At 42.4% G+C, this 20,401-nt stretch overlaps 1 protein-coding gene across 9 annotated transcripts in view; it reads left to right on the top strand.

Moving 5' to 3' along the window:
- Positions 1-20,401, top strand: part of fat3a (FAT atypical cadherin 3a) — a 226,858-nt gene that overhangs the window by 121,334 nt on the left and 85,123 nt on the right. For 8 of the 9 annotated variants that reach the window (XM_037119880.1, XM_037119863.1, XM_037119854.1 and 5 more), the window contains 6 exons: positions 2,803-3,013; positions 3,120-5,848; positions 5,968-7,339; positions 18,612-18,808; positions 19,403-19,556; positions 19,712-19,945. In XM_037119880.1, coding sequence (XP_036975775.1) covers positions 2,803-3,013; positions 3,120-5,848; positions 5,968-7,339; positions 18,612-18,808; positions 19,403-19,556; positions 19,712-19,945 — 4,897 coding nt within the window. Of the gene's footprint in view, positions 1-2,802; positions 3,014-3,119; positions 5,849-5,967; positions 7,340-14,784; positions 16,440-18,611; positions 18,809-19,402; positions 19,557-19,711; positions 19,946-20,401 lie in introns of those variants that run through there. The other variant, XM_037119898.1, reaches the window with a different exon arrangement.

Raw genomic sequence — 20,401 nt, 5'->3', positions numbered from 1 at the left:
ACTTCAGTGGTTTTTCTGCTGGCTCTCCAGTCTTGGATAGCATCTCTTAGAATAGTTTGCAGCTAGCTAACCAGTCAACCAGTCAGCTAAACAGTCATGTCTCCTCCACATCCCTCCTGCATCTTTCCTGGATGCCACAGTGTGCAGAGTAACAACACCGTTAGCTTGTTTAAGTTTCCTAAGGATGACAACATAAGGAAACGGTGGATCGATTTTGTCAAAAGGAGCTACTGTGGAGAGTTAAAAATCAGCACCAACACCTGTCCCTGCAGTGTCCACTTAGTTATATATAGTTAACTACAGCGACTGTCACCAGTTAAAGTCTGGATATCTGAAGAGTCTGTTGACGCTGGTCAGTGGGGTCGAACCGACCCTCTCCGTCCTGGCTTGCATCCTCCTGTCCTGCCGACAGCGCATGCTCTCATCTCTGCCAGCATTATGTGCCCACCTGCGACCGTCCTGCCGACAACAGGTGCTCTCATCCCCGCCACTGGCCAGACTTTAGATTCTCTGCGCTGACCCGAACCGAACCGCGGGCCGGGTCGGGCCGACATTTCCTAGGTTGGGTCAGCACTTGATCAAGCATTTGTGTGTGTGTGTTTTTTTGTAATAACTCAAAATAATGACAGTACTTCCAGCTACAAAAGGCGCATCTCTCTCCTCCCTCCATGTTGTTTGTGCCGCTCCATAGTTTTATACGTGAGTGAGTGTCCTCGTGCAGAAAACGTGACTTCTCAAGCACGTGACGTCACTCCCCAAGATGCAAGAAGAAAAGCTAAAATAAATATTTTTACTGAGGAAAATGACAAAAATAATAGTACCGCACAGTGATTTGAATAAGTAATTTTAATCTGATTAGTGGTTTGGAAATATTACCGCGTTAGATTACTCCTCACTGAAAAAAGTTGTCAGATTAGAGTAACGTGTTACCGGCATCACTGATTGGGTAGTGTAAGTGCAACATGGAGCTTGAGAACGTCCATTATAACAGCCCGCATATTAAAAAAATGTTGGGCTCATAATTACAGTTAATGTGTTGGCCGGGTGGCTCGGACACAACGTGCACGGGCTGGGCTGGGCTGGGCTGGGCTTATTTTTTTGGGCAAGATCTAAGCTCCAAGTGTAAGTGTGTGCGTATGTATGTTATAAATATTGTACATTTTAGCAATTAAATGCATTTTGCTGAAGGTGCAAATCCTGAAAGTGATTTTACATCGTGCATCCTGTCATGCCCATGTAATGTCAGCAAATGTTATTGCATTTAATCATGACATGATTTGGCCTCATTCCCTGAGCGGAATCCATCTGACAGCACAATGATAATCCACAGGTAATATTTTATGTGCACCAATATAGCATATGATATGACAAGGAATTATATGTAGACTGGGGTTTTATGGTTGTGTGTAATGTAAAACATGGACTGTGAGGAACGAGGCTTAGCACTATCAGTGTCTGACTCAGAGTCAGTTACTGGCTCTGATGGCTCAAACAGGCCAGGCTGGGTCCATCTGATGCTGCTGCTAGCTTACATTGTAACTGTAGGGTTATGTCCTTGTATAGTACACAGAGGCTCCCCTCCTGCATGTGGCTCCAGCGCCTCTGTCTGACACGCCCCCAGCGTTTCACAGCAGAGAGAAGTGCTTGTTTTTCCATTTTTTTTCGAGACCTAATTTTATATACTTGGCAATTTTTTTAATCTTTCAAATTTGTCTCAGTGGCCAATGATACATGTTTCTGTGGTATGACAAACTCAAAACACAAATTTATCCACCCACTGAGTACATGTGATTTACCAAAAATTACTGCAAAACCCCTTTGCGACTTGTTCAAGGATGGCGTATAGCCAAAGGTAGGTTTACCTTCAGCTGGCAAGCAGCCACCTGAACAGAAACAGAAACAGTGCAATGGATTATGTTTATGAAAAAGTAACAGATAATTTGAATTAAACAACTAATGTGTTATGTTAACCATTACAACAAAAAAGAAGCCTGAATATTGTAACAGATTACTTTGTAATAAGTGACCCTCAACACTGGATATGAGCTTGGCTTAGGAGTGTGTTTGATTAGAAAAACATGGTGCCAGATTAGAAAAACATGGTTAGTGTCGTGAAGCAGCCTTGAGTCTGTGTGAAACTTTACTAATTTATCTACAAAGCAGTGTGGCAGAGCCAGCTTCCAGTAACATGCCTGCTCAGAAATCAACTTTTGTAAAGTTGTCATTCCAATGTTGAAGTCGAAGGAAACTGGTCACTCCTTTTTGGTTCTTTCAGAGTAAACAGCTTTGTGCTTACTTGCTTTATGTTCTTCCTGCTTGTAAAGTTAGCTGGCAGGCTGGTGTTAACTAACCTTGGGTAGTAGGCAGGCCCTTGTGTCGCAGCTCTAGAAAGAAGCTCATTGTAGCTGCTGGGACTGCAGCTAGAGATTCCAGGAGAGGAGTCTTTTAGGCTTGCATTTCATACAGTATGTAGAGAAGCAGGAGAGCCAGAGGCAATCTGTTATAATTTAGAAATTAAACTAATACCCTTCAGTGAACAGTATCTACCCTATCACAGGAAAGAGGAGCATTTTGTACTGATTTGTGTATGCAACAGTAAACTATTATGGTTAAAAATAGAAATAGAAATTAAAATTTGAGAATTGGTGCTAAATTATGAGTCTTAGTTTGATGTTTATTTTAGTGTTTGTTATACTTTGGATCGTGATGTCCATGGAAACGTTGATTATTTCTCAAGTACATGTAATTTTTTAAGTTATGTGGTCATCATTTTTTTTTCCTCTGTGTGTTTTTTGTTCACAGGTAAAAGACCAAGAGTTCCCATACAGAAAAAACCTGGCTCGTGTGTTAATAGAAGTGGAAGATATAAATGATCATGTACCCATATTTACCAGTTCTCTGTATGAAGGCTTTGTCTATGAGTCAGCAGCAATTGGATCAGCCGTGGTCCAGGTTACTGCCCTGGATAAAGACAAAGGCGAGAATGCAGAGATACACTACTCAATTGAAGCAGGTAGGAACCTCTGACGTCTATTGCAATGTTATGTTAAAAGTTTTGATGCCCAGTAAATAAAACCCCTTAAAATAACTGCTACATCCATGATTGTTTTTTTCAACAGGGAACAATGGAAATGCATTTCATATGGAATCAGTTTTGGGACTCATTACTGTTGCACATGACCTGGACCTGTCCAGCATAGGCCATTATGTTCTCACTGTCAGAGCTACTGATCATGGCTCCCCTCCACTGTCCACCACCACTATAGTGCGGATTGCTGTCACCCTATCAGACAATGCTGGCCCAAAGTTCCCTCAGCCTGAGTACCAAGCTGAGATCGTAGAGAATGCAGCTGTGGGGACCTCTATCACCACAGTCAGTGCGCTCAGCCAGTCAACCCTCACGTATGATATCAAGCAAGGCAACACCAATCGTTTTTTTCAGATAAATCAGTACAGTGGAGTTATTACTACTCAAATGCCTCTAGACTATGAGACTACAGCATCTTTCACCCTTATAGTCCAGGCTATCAACATGGCTGGCATGGCGTCCAATGCTACTCTCCTAATCCAGCTAGTTGATGAGAATGATAACCCACCAGTTTTCCAGCAGCTTCACTATCGTGGCAGCATCAGTGAGGCAGCACCAGTCAACAGTGTGGTCTTAAACCCAGATGACTCTCCTCTTGTAATCAAGGCCACTGATGCTGACCACAACCAAAATGCTTTGTTGGTCTACCAAATTGTTGAGGACACTGCAAAAATGTTCTTCACAATAGACTCTGGAACTGGCTCCATCAGAACCATTGCAAATCTAGACCATGAGACATTTGCCACCTTCTACTTCCATGTCCATGTGAGGGACAGTGGCAGGCCGCAATTGACAGCAGACAGTCCAACTGAAGTCACAATACAAGTGATTGACACTAATGATTCCCCACCACACTTCACCCAGAATACCTATGAAACAATTCTGCTACTCCCCACATATGTGGGAGTAGAAGCATTGCAGGTTTCAGCCACAGATCCTGACAAAGATGTCTCTACAGAGCTTACCTACTCTCTGACTGATGGAGCACTGGAGCATTTTGCCATTAAACCTTCCAGTGGAGTCATCATAGTCAAACATGTTAACTTCTCCAAAGAACGTTTTCGCTTCAGTGTCAAAGTTTCAGATGGGAAATTCTCTAGCACAGCTTTTGTGACCATTCTTGTCCGAGAAGCTCTGGATTCTGGTCTCATATTCACCCATAGCCTTTACTCTTCATCTATTGAAGAGAATGTTTCAAATATCACCAAGGTGGCTGTGGTCAATGCTGTGGGAAACCATCTAAATGAACCATTGAAGTATACCTTGTTGAATGCTGGTACATGCTTCACAATCCGTCCAACTTCTGGCGTGATCCAAACCACGGGTATACCCTTTGATCGTGAAGAGCAAGAGTTCTATGAACTAGTTGTTGAGGCTAGAAGGGAGCATGACCGTCTGCACGTGGCCAGAGTTATGGTTAGAGTCCAAGTTGAGGATGTGAATGATAATGTCCCTGTGTTTGTAGGACTTCCTTATTATGCAGCTGTTCAAGTAGAGGCTGAGCCAGGATCACCCATTTTCAGGGTAATGGCAGTAGACGTCGACAAAGGGATTAATGGAGAGGTGTCTTACTATCTCAAGGATGACCACGGTCACTTTGAAATCAATCAACAGACAGGTAGTCTTATACTCAAGAGAGCTTTTGAGTCTGACTTGTCCAATGTGGAGTACCAGATGGTGATATATGCCAGAGATGGTGGTTATCCATCTCTCTCATCTACTGTAGAGTTCCCCATCACCGTAGTCAACAAAGCCATGCCTGTCTTTGACAAATCATTTTATTCTGTCTTTGTAAATGAGGATGTGGCTGTGCACACCCCTATCCTTGGCATCAATGCCACTAGTCCTGAGGGTCAAAACATCATCTATACCATTGTTGATGGAGATCCATATCTTCAGTTTGACATTGGTTTTGATACTGGAGTTATAAGTGTCATCCACTCTTTGGACTATGAAGCAGTATCCTCTTACCACCTGACTGTTAGAGCCACAGACTATCTGACTGGTGCACGTGCTGAGGTTGATGTAGATGTGGTTGTCCAGGATGCAAATGATAACCCTCCTATCTTCCAGAAAATGTCATACAGAGTAGTTCTGTCTGAAACAGCCATGATTGGAACTCCAGCACTTCAAGTTATTGCCACTGACAAAGACTCGGAGAAGAACAATGTTGTCCGCTACCAGATCTTCTCAGATGTGCATAACAGCACGGACTACTTTCACATTGATAGTAGCAGCGGATTGATCCTCACAGCACGTATGCTAGACCCTGAACTAGTCCAGAGGTATGACTTTATTGTCAGGGCCACCGATAATGGCTTCCCATCATTGAGTAGTGAAGTATCAGTCATAGTTGTGGTGAATGACATGAATGACAATCCTCCAGTTTTCAACCAGCTGCTCTATGAGGCATATGTGAATGAATTAGCACCTAGGGGTCACTTTGTAACCTGTGTCCAGGCCTCAGATGCTGACAGCTCTGATTTTGACAAGTTGGAGTACAGCATTTTATCGGGAAATGAAAAAATGAACTTCGTGATGGACATAAAAACAGGAATTATCACATTGTCTAGCCACCGAAAGCAAAGAATGGACCCTGTCTACAGCCTCAATGTTTCAGTGTCTGATGGGGTGTTCACCAGCACTGCACAGATTCATGTTAAGGTGTTGGGGGCCAACCTGTATAGTCCAGTGTTTGGCCAGACTGTGTATGAAGCTGAGTTAAGAGAGAATGCTCCTGTTGGAACCAAAGTTATACAGGTAGGTGCTGTTTAAATCCATTTCTTTCCCTTTTGTTAATGTTGCAGAAGTTGCAGTGATAAAATAATACGGTAAATATGAAGAACTGATATCTGTACTAAAACATTTTTTAATTGCAGGTTAAGGCAACAGATGCAGACCCTGGAGTGTTTGGTCACATCATTTATTCCTTCATTAATGATATTGGCATGGACAAATTTAACATTGATGCAAGTGGTCAAATCACCACTGTGGAAAAGCTTGATCGTGAGGACCCAGGATATAAGGACATTATCTTGACAGTCGCAGCCAAAGACTCAGGTGGATTTGTCTCTTACTGCACAGTGCAAGTTACTCTGTTGGATGTTAATGATAATGCGCCACACTTCTGCGCAACAGAGTACCGAGCTTCACTCAAATCAGATGTAGCTAACGGTTTTTTGGTGACACAGATTCAGGCTTATGATCCTGATGATGGCATTAACGCTAAAGTGACATATTCCATTTACAGTGAGGCACATGTTCCTGTGATAGATATTCTGGAGATAGACCCTGACAATGGTTGGATGGTGACCAAAGGCAGCTTTAGCCACTTGAGGAACACTGAATTATCTTTTTTTGTGAAGGCTGTGGATGGAGGCAATCCAGTCAGGCATGCTTTAGTATCTGTTTACATCCATGTTCTTTCTCCAGATGCCTTTATTCCTTCTTTTGGCCAACATCAGTACTTATTTAACATACCAGAAGACACCCCCATAGGTTCACCCATAGGGACAGTGCATCTAAGTCCTCCTCCTGGATATGTCTCAGTTTCTGCTACCTTTGCCCTGGTTAATGGAGAGACAGCAGAAAACAACCAAGATGCCATGTTTGTGGTGGAAAAAGATACAGGTTTAATCAAGCTTGATAAGCCCTTGGACCATGAAATGATCAAAAGATACCACTTCAAAATCACTGCCACTGTACAGCAGGCTATACTGGATTCTGTGACTTCTATTGATGTTGAAGTCAAAGTGTTGGATCTCAATGACAACAAACCCATCTTTGAGGCCAACTCCTATGAGGCCACAGTTATGGAGGGAACTTCAGTTGGAACCAGAATCGTTCAAGTCCAAGCCCTCGATACAGACTCAGGGGCCAATGGTCAGGTTATATACAGTCTTGGGGTTTTAATACAGCCAGAAGGGGATTTAGACACACTGGTTGGCACCTTTAGCATTGACAGCAACACAGCCTGGATCTCCACAAGCAAGGATGTGGACCATGAGACCAATCCATCCTACACATTCACAGTGGTGGCTTCAGACCTTGGGGAGACCCGGTCTCTTTCCAGTACGACCACAGTGACCGTTGCAGTGTCAGACATCAATGACAACCCACCAAGGTTTTTGGAGCAACACTACTTCGGTTCAGTTCAGGAGAGTGACCCACCAGGTGAGGTTGTGGCTGTGCTGAACACCAGGGATGATGACAGCTCTGCTGTTAACCGACAAGTCAGCTACCACATCACAGGTGAGTACTACTGTATGTCAATCATTGAATTGCAACTGTATCACTATCAGTGTTTCTGTTTTTTCATCCTGCGTCAGTGTTTTTAAAATTCTTGCTTTCCACAATACCTGCATGGCCGACCTGTTCTCACTCTCAACTTGTCAGAGGCAGCTTGTTCAGTGGCTTTAAGCTTCAAACTATGATGCTCTACTTACTCCTGTAGCACTAGTATTGCATGTGACGGGCACTGCAGTCAATTCAGCAATAATATGTGAAATGCCATGACTGGTTAGATTTTCAAAACAATTCATAATATGCAACCTTGTGTTGGGTTCAAGCAAAGATTTCACACAGTATGACATATGGTCAGTTGTGGACAGTAGTCAGAGTTTGATTAAGTTTATGTACCACGACTGCTTTTAGTCTAGGTGAAAACAACACTCTAAATGAGTGCTTCAAGGGGCAAAGGCAAAAGAGGACCAGATAAGAAAATGTACTGTAAACAGTTCTTTATGAATCCATCTATGTTTTTTTTTTTGTTTTTTTGTTCATATACAAGGTCAAATATGTATACAAATCCATTTTAAACACTTCTGCAGTCCACATATTTTCTATATACAGAAACTGTTTACAAGTTGGGAGAGAGAAGCTGTGCGTAATGAATAAATAGATAAATAAATAAAAAAGAAAAAATACAAGACACAAGTGAATAAAAGTAAATAGATAAAAGGGTAGACAGGAGATTTATGAGAAGGTAAGACAGGTACATTTTGCTAGAAACAAGCAGCATAGCAGGGTCTTTCAAAACTCCACGAAATCTGGCTGTAAAGGTTTTACATATTTAGTCCATTTAGTCCAAAATTGAGTAGGGATGCACCGATGCATTGGTTGAACATCGGTATCGGCCGATGTTTGCCTCGTTAACTGCCATCGGCCATCGACAAATGAATATGACATTCACCAGTGGCCGATGATTATATGTTAATTTAGGCGTTGCGTGAATGCTGTGCTCAGGAGAAACCATTCTTTTTTTCTCTTTTTTTTTTGGCGCCGTAACTGCCGAGACGAAAGAGGGTGCCCGCGCAAAGAAGATGGCGGTCGTGTGGCAATACTTTACAGTCTCTGAGAATGATCCACGTTATGCAGTTTGCAATACATGTTCTGTTGATATCTCAAGAGGGGGAACTGTAAAAAAGTCATTTAACACAACAAATCTCATTGCACATTTGAAAAACAGGCACAAAGCGGTGTACAGGGATTACGTGCAAGCTGACCAGAAAAGGAAAAATGAAGCCACCAAGAAAGCGCAAACAGGCACCGGTAAGACTCAGACGTTAATTGACACAGCGTTTGAGAAAGCCAAACAGCTGCCTACAGACAGTGCCAAAACAAAACAAATAACCAGCAAGGTTATGGAGTTCATCGCCTTAGATGACCAGCCTTTCTCTGTAGTGGAAGACGTGGGGTTTCGGAGTCTGATGAAGTTTATGGAGCCACGCTACACCCTGCCCAGCCGACGGACACTTTGCCGAGGTCTGTCTCCCCGAAATCCACAACATTGTGGCCACACACATTCATGAGCTACTGGCCCGTGACATCGCTGCAATCAGTTTTACCACCGATATATGGAGTTCAGATGACAGCCCCGTGAGCATGCTTAGCCTCACGGCACAGTGGATTGACAAGGACTTGAACCTGATAAAGGCAGTGTTACACTCCTAGGAGTTCACAGGTACCCACTCAGCATCTGCCATCTCAGGGGCATTTGAGACAATGTTCCAGAAGTGGAAAATCGACAAAACCAGAGTGCATGCTGTCGTAAGGGATAAAACTAGGAATATGACGAAAGCTATGCCAGATAGTGGTCTGGCTAGTTTTGGCTGCATGGCACACACACTGCAACTGGCAGTCCATGATGGTGTTTTTAGCCAGCGCAGCATTACAGATATTTGCTGAAAAATAGTCGGCCACTTTAAACACTCGACTATTCGCGTCTTCAGGCTGTGCAGATCCAGTTGGGGATGAAACCAAAAAGGCTACAGCAAGATGTTTCCACTCGTTGGAACAGTACCTTTTACAGGATGGAGAGCTTGTTGGAACAAAAGCGCGCACTTGCTACATATGCTGCACACTATGACCCCCTCGGCACTCTCAGTGCACACCAGTGGCAATTAATTGAAAACTTTATAACACTCCTCTCCCCGTTTGAGCAATTGAGAAAAGAAGTTAGCTCATCAGAGTCATCAGCTGCCGACATCATGCCCTCTGTGACAGCCCTGAGACGTCTTCTGAGCAAGCAGGCTGATACACAACACAGCGTTAAAACAGCAAAGACCGCATTATTAGAGGCTGTAAATAAACGCTTCAATCTACTCGAGTATGATCCCATGTTCTGCATTGCTACGTTATTGGATCCCAGATACAAAGATCGCTACTTTGATAAGGATGTTAAACAACATGCACGAGCAATACTTGAGGCGCACCTGTTGCCTGCTGCCGGTGCTGAGGATGGGGTGTGTGATGGAGTGAGCACAGATCACCCACAGCGCAAGAGGCAATGACCTGACGGAGCAGAGCCCTCCCTGCATGATATGTTTGAGGAGATTCTGGAGGAAAACGGACCAGAGAGGCCAAGTACCTTTGTATCCCAATAACTGGATATTTTCTTGGCAGAGTCCCCTTTTCCCAGAGATGAGACTGCACTCAGCTATTAGAGAAATAATCACCCGCGTTTTCCAGAACTAGCACAAATGGCACGCAAATACCTTTGTGCACCATGCACCAGCACAGAGCGTGAGCGGCTGTTTAGCTCTGTATCTCATATCTTGGATGGAAAGAGAAATAGACTTTGCTGCGGCAAAGCAGAGATGCTTATCTTTGTAAAGAAACACATGCATCTTACTAAGAAGTAGGCGAGAGATATAGCAGGTGATTTATGTATCATTAATGTTCAGAAGAGGAGGCCCACTGTATGGGACTGTTTTTCCTGAGGCCAATTTTGTTTTATAAAGATGTCCCATGTTCCAGCTTGTGAGTTCTGAAACAGTGTAATGTTTCATTCTGTATAAAATACACAAGATGAAAGATACCCCTATTTATGTTTGTATTTATTAATAACATATTTTATTTATTTTCCAATTGTTTTTACACTTACTTGATGTATTTTTATTTTTCACAAAATATATTGGGCAATCTTCTCATTGAGTAAGTTTTTGTTTATCAGGCTAAACCCACTGAAATGATTTTGTTGGGCAATGTACATACTGAAAAAATCATTTCATTGATTAGTTAGCAGTCTAAGAGGCCTTTTGAAAGTTATTTTTCAGAAAAGTATCTTAAATGTCAACAAAAAATGGACATTAAAGGTTGTTTTGTTTCATAAATTTGTCTGATTGAATTTGTGCTCATTCAAGGATAGTATGATGAAGAGCAGAAAGACTTATAGTTCTGTAATGTTTCCGTGGCACAAAAGAGGGAGTAAATAACAAAAAGAAAAAACATCAGCCAAGTAGTTATTTTAAACATCTGTATCGGTATCGGCCCAGAATTTCATAATCGGTGCATCCCTAAAATTGAGTGAACAGTCCTTTCTGAAGACGAAGGGAGAAAGTGATCCTTTCCATGACATAAATGCTGTTCACTATGTCAGTCCATTCCTGTATTGTGGGCAGTTCAGGAAGTAGCCAGCGCCTGGTTATAGCTTTTTTCAGGCTGAAATCAAAATACAATACATATACTTATTGGTGCACCTTGTCAGAAGGTCAGAAGGTCAACATTTCTTAGGAATAATACGGTAAATTCCAAGGGTAGGTCAGTGTTAAGTATGTTTTTGAGTGCTTTGTGAAACTCCACCCAAAAGGGTTTTATCACTGCACAATCCCAAAATATATGCCAGTGACTGGCATCTTGAGAACCACTCCGACACTCAGAATTCCTTCCAGAAAAATGTGCCTTCTGTCATGGTGCTATGAGGAAGCGAATAAGACATTTCCAAACAAATTCCCGCCAGATGTTAGAATTAGTGCATTGGAGTCTGCACATATCAAGCCAACTTCCACTTGAGATTGACAAATTAAGCACAAGCATAAGCACACCAATGAATCATTTGTAGTTTATCTTCTAGTTTATACTCGTCTCTAACAGTGTTCCAGATTTTTAGTTGAGCTTTGAGAAATGGGTTCTTTACGTCATGTATGAATCCTGCCAAGTTTTTGTGTGGTAGTACTGCACTAATTGGAGGGTCATTTATAAGGGAAAGTTCAATGTCCTTCCATCTAGCCTGGTACGTCGGGGTACATATGTTGATTAATGGTTTAATTTGGGCAGCAGAATAATAAGCTTTTAATTTGGGTAGAACCATTCCTCCTTCCTCTTTTGGGAGTTTTACATATATTCCTATTTTTTTCCCCTGCCAAATGAATCTGGAAATTATTTTATTCAATTCAGAAAAATGTTTTGAGGGAACTTCCACAGGAAGGGCTTGAAACAGAAAAAGATATTGTGGAAATATGATAATTTTGACACAATCAATTCTATGACTGAGGCCAAGAAAGGAAACAGAGTTCCATCTATGTATGTCATCTTTGATTTTTGTTAGTAATTTATCTCAGCCAGTGTTGCAGTGGTTTTTGGTAGGTTTATCCCTAGAAATTTCAATGATTTTTGATCCCGCTTTAATTTAAATTTCTCCCTAAGGTGTTTTGAAGGCGTATATTTAAATGACATGATTTGTGTTTTTTGTATATTTAATTTATACCCTGCGTATCTACCAAATGTGTCAAGAAGATTCATAAGGTTAGAGAAGGATTCAGATTAAATAAATCAAAATATCATCCGCATACAGCACCACCTTGTGGTCTTCCTCATTAAAGGGACATTCTGGTGTAAATTTAATCCATGGTCTAACACACCTTGACACCGAGTACAACCCTCCTCGAGAGATAAAGTTTGCGGACTGCTAGCTTACAGAGTTTTAGCATCCTCAGACGACCGCACAACAACAAGATTCCTCTGTCGACCTGATTTACAAGATAATAATAATATAATACCCTTGAGAATCCCATTCTTTTTAATTTTTCATGCTCTCATGGGGGGTGAGGTATGTCTCTTGCAGAAGTACAATTTGTGCATTTTCCTCTTTCATTTTGGATAAAATTCTGCTTCTCTGTGTGGGGTTTAGAATCCCCTTTACATTATAAGATAAGAGATAACACAACATAAGAGATAACCTTAAGGACTTGGTTATTCATAGTCTTGTAAAATTTTCCAAAACAAAGTCTCTCCTAGCATTCCTAGTAACATAAAGTCTACACAGTGATAATCTCTCTCACAGAGAGCAATTATAAAACAACATCAAACAGAGAACGGCATTTAACAGAACTTCGTGGAAAAACGAAAGAACAGTTGGTTCCAATGAAGAGGCTCGGTATAAAAGAGCCTTGCGGGGCTTTGCAAAGTCAAAGCCCCCATAAGGGAGCATCCCACATCAGGTCAGTGGAGAGGCCATCCAGTGTGGCCGCATGTAGGCCAATGTCCGAACAACCCCCTAAGGTGTGGTCTGCTTAGAATGGCCCACTGCTTCCTGGTTCTCCTGGAAGGCACTGAGAAGATAAACAAAAATCAGTGCAGGGTCTGAAAGTTTTACAAGGTTTACCAACCAGCACACACGGGGAAGTCCAGCTAGAGCAGGATGGCTCAGCAATCTTGTGCTCTAACATGTATGTCACCTCTGCCTCCAGCTGAGTTTGTTTCTCTTGAGGGAACCGGTAAAAACTCTGACGAATCGATGCTGCATCGCCCACTTCAATATCGTGCTCTATGAGGTGGGTCCACGTGGGAGTATCTGAGAACAAAACAGGAAATGATAAAATGAGTTCAGACAGCTCCTTTCCCTGTGCTGCCTGCAAATGTCCCAACAATCTATCCAAATTTCTCAGGGACTCTGAATTTTAAAGCCTGCCCTGCAACACACCAACATCTGGACTCTCAATCTTCTCCTCTCCACCATCCAAAGGTGGAGAGACCGAAGCCACCGGCTTCACTTCCCCCCAACTAGCACATGGAAAATAGGGTATCAGCATATTAACATGACACAACTGTGTAGTCTTCGGTCTGTCAGGAGTGGAAATCAGATAATTTAAATCTGTAACCTGTCGAACAACAGAATAAGGCCCCCCAAACCTAGCCTGAAAAGGAGATCCCACCACTGGGAGGTTGGCCAGGACCTGATCCCTGGGGCAAAAGACATGCACTTCAGCCTGGCGATCATACAGTCGCTTCATCTTACCTTGAGATTTTTCTAAATGTATTTTTGCCATCTTTACTGACTCATACAACCGTCTCTTGAACCCATTTACATAATTTGTTAGTTCTTCCGGAGGAGGAGATGTGTAGTCATCAGGGTCTGCCTCATTGTCTCCACTGGAGCTTGCAAAGGAGTTGCTCAGGAATCTTCATAATGAGAAGTTGAATGCACAAACTTCACATTACATTTGACCAAACAAGCTACTGTTTCAAAGGGTGTGGGAGAGCTGAGCACAAAAACAGTGGAAATCATTAAAATGAGAATCAACAATTTAACAGATATAGCTACTTGTCTCAGATTCTCAGAACACATTGGAATAGAATAGACTGTACAAATGAATATGATGCTCTAAGCAACTTAACATCAGGATTGGAGTCTTGGGGCATCAAATCTAGCAATGTCTCACTAGAAAATATAGGAGTATTTAAGGCACCTAAAGCACACACCTCCACAATATCGGGAATGCAGGTAATGGTGGAAAAGATCAAATAATATTCAGTGTATCTAACTTTTTTTTTTCTTATTCCTGCAAGTAAACTAACAAAGATGTGTGCACTATACAAATGTAGCACAATATACATACAGCTGTACTGCGTACAGTGCTGCGTACAGTGCTGAGAGGACAGGGAGATGTTCAGCTTAGCTTGCAGTGATCACTACGAGCTCATTTGCTCAGTGTACCAGGAATACACAGACATAATTTGAAAAACAGCTGTTTTATTGTAGCTTGATCTAGCTATATACACAAGGTACAAATTGAGATTTGATTCCAGTCGTAGGCATACAAGGTTTAAGGGCTACTGTACAAATGCACAAAACAGTTTGCATTTTGTTGATGGTCTGGAATGCTGTTAGAATAAAACTAATAATTATTGGTTCTCCACTTAAAATTACATAGAGAAACATTTGAACTCTGTATCAGAACCCTCTGACCAGGATATTTCAGCTGGCAGTCAAAAGTTCAGCCTGCTTTTCATACTCAGTCACATATTAACTCTGTGGCTGATAGAGACACACCAGTCAATCAGATAGCATACACTGGATGTTATGTTACAATCACCTGCACATATCCAATTGTAGAGGTGGGTAAATCGATCAGTGCATTGCAACATATTTTTTCCCAATTCAATATTGATTCAGAAAATCCTATGAATCTATTCAGGCAAGCAGCGGCCCCCAACCACCCGCTGTGCCTCGCCCGACACCTCTCAGTCCCCGCCTCCAGCAGCTGGAAGCGCCTCACCCACGACCTCGCTTGAGGGTTGGAGGATGACACGCTGCGGAAACACCGTCAGAGCTGCGGAGGCGGGTATCCAATTTCTGATGCACTGCTATATCAGAGACTGTAAACTACCAGCGAAGCCGGTCTCACCCTGGCTGCTGCACCGTGTGCCCGTGGGTAGCACTCTCCTCCGGGGAGAGAGGGGGGTTAAGACAGGATGTGCGAGCATCTAAAGGGTCTGGTAGTACCGTCGCAGTGCAGGAAGGCTCTGCACAACAGAGAGTAGTGACAGCTGTGATGCGGTGGTTGCATGGGTGGTTGGGGTCAGGCCAGGGTGGCCAATAAGGTGGCCAGGATTCAGCGTGAGGTGGCCATGGCCACCCCCTGCCACTCCACCCCTCCGCTAGTGCAAACGTGAGGACACAGGCCAACTTCTGAGCCGTGGTATTTGCTGTAATGGGAAGTGCACCTGAAGTGCAAAAGGCTGAATGTACGGTGATGTGGATTTGTTGTAGTAAATCACACCCATATTGACCAGTTATGACCACCTTCAGGATATGGCCTCAGGATTGGCGTGACCTATATCAGAAAACCCAGCTGTGGTCAGGGATCATATGGATATAAGGTTTGCAAATGTGTTATTTGAAATGTTGAAGTTACAGGCAAAAACGTGATTGCATCCATTATAGTGCCAGCTAGTGGAGTACATGTGCAATTTGTGGTATCAAAGAACTGTGTCCTATTGTATATGGACCATATAAATTTCAAAGCTCTCAGCATAATTGTTTGCCTGAAATTAAGCCACGCCCACATTGACCAGTCATGACCACCTTCAGGATCTGGCCTCAGAATTGGCCCTACATCACACTGACCAAATTTGGCAAAAATTGGTGTGGCCGTTTAAGAGATATAAACTTCCCATATTTTTAGCGCCTCCTAGAGGCCAAAATTCGCCAAATTTGGCTCATCCCTTCCCAGTTTCATGGCAACCAAGGACCTAAAATTTAGTGTTAATAGCATTTAGTTTGTCCGAGATATCAAACAGTTTAAATTTTTATAGCTAGCTACAGAAATTTGTTTGTTAATAATTTGCACATTTTTTGACTAAGCAAAATTCTTTTGATAACTTAAGATCAAGTCCAGCTGAAGAGTGTATGTGCCAAGTTTCACGCAGGTTGGACAAATTCCCAAGGAGGAGTTTGAAAAAGTATGTTTTCCAGTTTTTGCGGTTTACCGAAAAAACTTTCTAGGTGGAAGTGGGCGTTGCCAATTGTTAAGTGATTCTGCTCCATTCAGGGAATCTGGGGATATAAGGTTTTTAAATGAGTGACATACGGTGTAGGAGTTATAAGCAAAAACGCGTTGGTCTAGGTTATAGCGCCCCCTGCAGGCAGATATTTGTAGTTTTTTGTGTCTGAGATATTTGCAGGAGTCTGGACCAACCCTCCAAATTGCACCGCCCTCACTTGCGCAGTTTAGCCTGCAGCACCACTTAGAATTACAATAGGGTTCCTAGCACCGCTGGTCCTAGGAAACGTGTATGTACGCCTACGCGTTTCCTTAAAAATAAAGAATCATTTGAAAAACAATAGGGTCCTTGCAGGTTCCCTGCTTGGGCCTTAATAATAATAAAAACAAATAATCCTTTGAAAACCAATAGGGACCTCGCAGGCTCCCTGCTTGGGCCCTAAAAATCCTTACAATTACAACAGGGTTCCTAGCACTGCTGGTCCTAGGAAACGTGTATGTAAGCATACGTGTTTCCCCTCGGGCTTGCGCGTGGTAGCGGTGCTTTGCCTGTGTTGTGGCCGCAAATAGTTCCAGATATAAATTGGTCTAGTAAATCCCTTCGTGTTAATTTGCATTTATATGTGTACTCGATATGAATGTATAGGTCACGAGAAATAATTACAAAAAATCTTGAGTTATTTGATTCACTTTTGCAACAACATGCTAGCTGGACACTCCGGATTACAGCGACTACGCTAAGCTAAAGCTAACCGCGGCGTTTCTAGATTAGGACAATGGCTGGGTCGGCTAAAAAACGCTTTGGCTCACTCATCCAACTCTAGGGACTGCGGGGAGTGACTCAGTTTCACCTAGGGGTGGCGTACTCCTTTAAACACACAGTATGTAATTCCTGCTGCTAGGGGTCTCTCAACAAGAGACAGAAACAACTATTGCCAGTGAAAATCTAAATGAAAATCGATAAAAAAACTAAGCAATACACAGAAAATTCCAGAGAGAATTTAAATCTATACATTAACCTAATCTAAAATAGTAGTTTTTAATCATTAGGGGGCCAATCCCGAGGGGCCGTATGCAAGCATACACGTTTCCTAGGACCCTATTGTAACCCTACTGTAATTGTAAGGATTTTTAGGGCCTGAGCAGGGAGTTGTTTTTCTAATGACTCTTTATTTTTAGGGGGCCAAGCCAGAGGGGCGGAGGGAACACGTATGCAAGCATATTCGTTTCCTAGGACCAGCGGTGCTAGGAACCCTGTTGTAATTGTAAAGATTTTTAGGGCCCAAGCAGGGAACCTGCGAGATCCCTTTTGTTTTTCAAAGGATTATTTGTTTTTTATTATTATTAGGGGCAGAGCAGGGAACCTGCAAGGACCCCATTGTTTATCAAATAACTCTTTATCCCTTCGTGTTAATTTGCATTTATATGTGTACTCGATATGAATGTATAGGTCATGAGAAATAATTACAAAAAATCTTGAGTTATTTGATTCACTTTTGCAACAACATGCTAGCTGGACACTCCGGATTACAGCGACTACGCTAAGCTAAAGCTAACCGCGGCGTTTCTAGATTAGGACAATGGCTGGGTCGGCTAAAAAACGCTTTGGCTCACTCATCCAACTCTAGGGACTGCGGGGAGTGACTCAATTTCACCTGGGGGTGGCGTACTCCTTTAATGATATAGAGGGTGATCAAATAAATTACTTTGCTGGAAAGGATCTTCCCTGAACAGCAATGTAATTAGTATATTACAGCTGAAGAGAAAGGAGAGACAAAATGGGCCACTTCAAAAGCACAAGAAGACAAAGTTTAAAAGATATTGTAGACAACAGAAATATCTGAAAAAAAGAGCTGTCAAAAATGCAATGCAACATGTGACCTTTCTCACTTCTCACTTCCAAAAGAGAATCATTTTATGTTATTTAGTATCACAGTGCTGCAGCAAATCAAGAAAGAATGTAGAGGGACATCAAAAAAATATGTTTCATTCATAATATATAGTATAGTACAGTTTAGTATTTATATATGTTGACTGACAGAAGGGAAAATATTTAACAGCCAGAATTCATTAGTGCACATTAGCCGTAAGGTTGTTTGTGCCCATGTGTCTGTGTTCAATTTTGCCAATAACTAAAGCCAGCACTCATCAGAAACACTGTTCTTTCTGTTATCCTCCAGTGTCTTTTCTTTTCTAGTCCTCCATTTTCCTGTATGTTCATTTTATAAAGAACACATCCCCCTCATTCAGCAATATATAGATAACAAAAGGTAATTAACATTACAGTCAGTTACATTACAGTGAACTTGGGAATCTCTGAGGCCTGTTCCCGCAGACATGTTTGGGAGCAATGATGAAGAGGAATCCACTTTTTTTTAATCCCAAAACTCATTGATTTGATCAATAAGATCATGCTATTTTTTAGGAAATCAGTAATAAACCTCGACTTACATGTCCAAAATTTTCCTAACCGATCATGTATCTCACTAAACATGTCCCTCTGCCTGTTTGTTGTCCAGGTGGGAACTATCGTGGTGTCTTTGCACTGGGTCTGGTTCAGGGTGAATGGAAGATGTATGTGAAGTGGCCACTGGACAGGGAGGAGTGCAGCCTTTACATAATCAATGTAACCGCTAGTGATGGACTCTTCGTTTCCCAAGCAACGGTGGAGGTGACAGTGTTAGACACCAATGACAACAGCCCCATTTGTAACCAGGTGAGGAATAAAGCTGCATGTTGTTCTGTTGCAACCATAGCGACAGTTAAAGACAATGGCAAATGGCAGTACTTGTATTTGACTCAGCTTGCTGATCTTGTAAACATACATCTATTGATGCCTCTGGACACATCTCCAGTGATGTTCTTGGAATCATCTGGTGTTTCGGGTCATTCAACACCATACACCATACACCCTCATCCAGACCCAGCCAGGGCTGATCAGGGCCCAGCTTGTGTCCAGATGTTTAGCTACTCTGACTCCATGGCTCTACTCTTTTAAGCCATAGCCATCTTGTATCTAGAACGGGTTGCAAAACCCCTGCACCCAACTTCCAATGGGATACACTTTGTTTTCCATCCTGCTGACAGTTGCTGACCAGTCCTTCATATTTGGAGTCTTTTCTTTTCAAAGGCCTCTTTCAACTGGTCATCCAATGGGACTGTTAGGTGACTATGCTATGCCCCATGTGTGCAGATTTAATCAGTTTGGTAGCACATCATACACTGCTGTAGCAATTGTCAAAGATTTCAAATAGTCACTTAATTCCATTGACTGGGTCTCTATATCTTTGCTGTTTATGTGTATCTACAGGCTGTGTACACTGCCTCTATTCCAGAGGACATCCCAGTCAGCAGTGTGCTGCTGAGGGTTGGAGCTACCGATGCAGATATAGGCATCAATGCATGGATCAAGTACTCCTTACATGGTCCTGGATCCCAGGACTTCAGCATGGACGTGGACACTGGTATGGTTTTGAAAACTCACCCTTACAGTACATTTCTATTAGAAAAATACTTTGTACATAACCCTTTTTCAGTGAATTATGCAAATTGACACTTGACATCAGTGAAATATATCCCCATATGGCTCCATTTCACATTTGTTTTCTAACTTGCCCAGGTGAGGTGAAGTCATCTGCGATTCTTGACCATGAAATTACACCCAGCTACAGGCTGGTTGCCCAGGCAACTGATGGTGGTGGGAGAGGGTGCCGTGCTGAGGTGCAGCTAACAGTGACTGATGTGAATGACAATCCACCAATCTTCACTCAGTCACAGTACACTGCAAGCGTCTATGAAGACACAGCCACCAAAGCCCTGCTGACTCGAATCCAGGCTATAGACCCTGATGAAGGTGATACTAAAACTACTAGTAGTGCTACTTGCTACCACTACTTGCAGTAGTGGTACAAATGCTACTATACTATATTTATTCAAAAGAGGCTTTCAGTGGACAGTGTTAAGTTCAGAACAATAAATGAGTTAAGATTATACTGTCTCAACTGTAGCATTAAATTAAATCTGAAGCAGATACGAAAAACAAGGTCATCAAGTAAAGAAAGCAAAAGTAAGGGGAAATAAACAATAAATTCAGTGTGGTGCAAAATAAATTTGAATGACTTCATTACTCCACCCCACTTCCAGCAACCCATAAGCCTGATGTCATAGACTCCTTCTGACCCACTCTCCCCTTATTTCTGCCCAACAATGATGACAACTAGGGATGTCCCAATCTGATCACGAGATCAGAAATCAGGCCGATCTCGTGGTTTCAGACTCAGTCGGAATCGGACGTTACATCCTGATCAGG

The sequence above is a fragment of the Acanthopagrus latus genome, chromosome 2 (genome assembly GCF_904848185.1).
Source record: "Acanthopagrus latus isolate v.2019 chromosome 2, fAcaLat1.1, whole genome shotgun sequence".
NCBI classification, from domain to species: domain Eukaryota; kingdom Metazoa; phylum Chordata; class Actinopteri; order Spariformes; family Sparidae; genus Acanthopagrus; species Acanthopagrus latus.
Note: the sequence above shows the minus strand (reverse complement) of the source record. Positions and strands in the feature narration are given on the sequence as shown.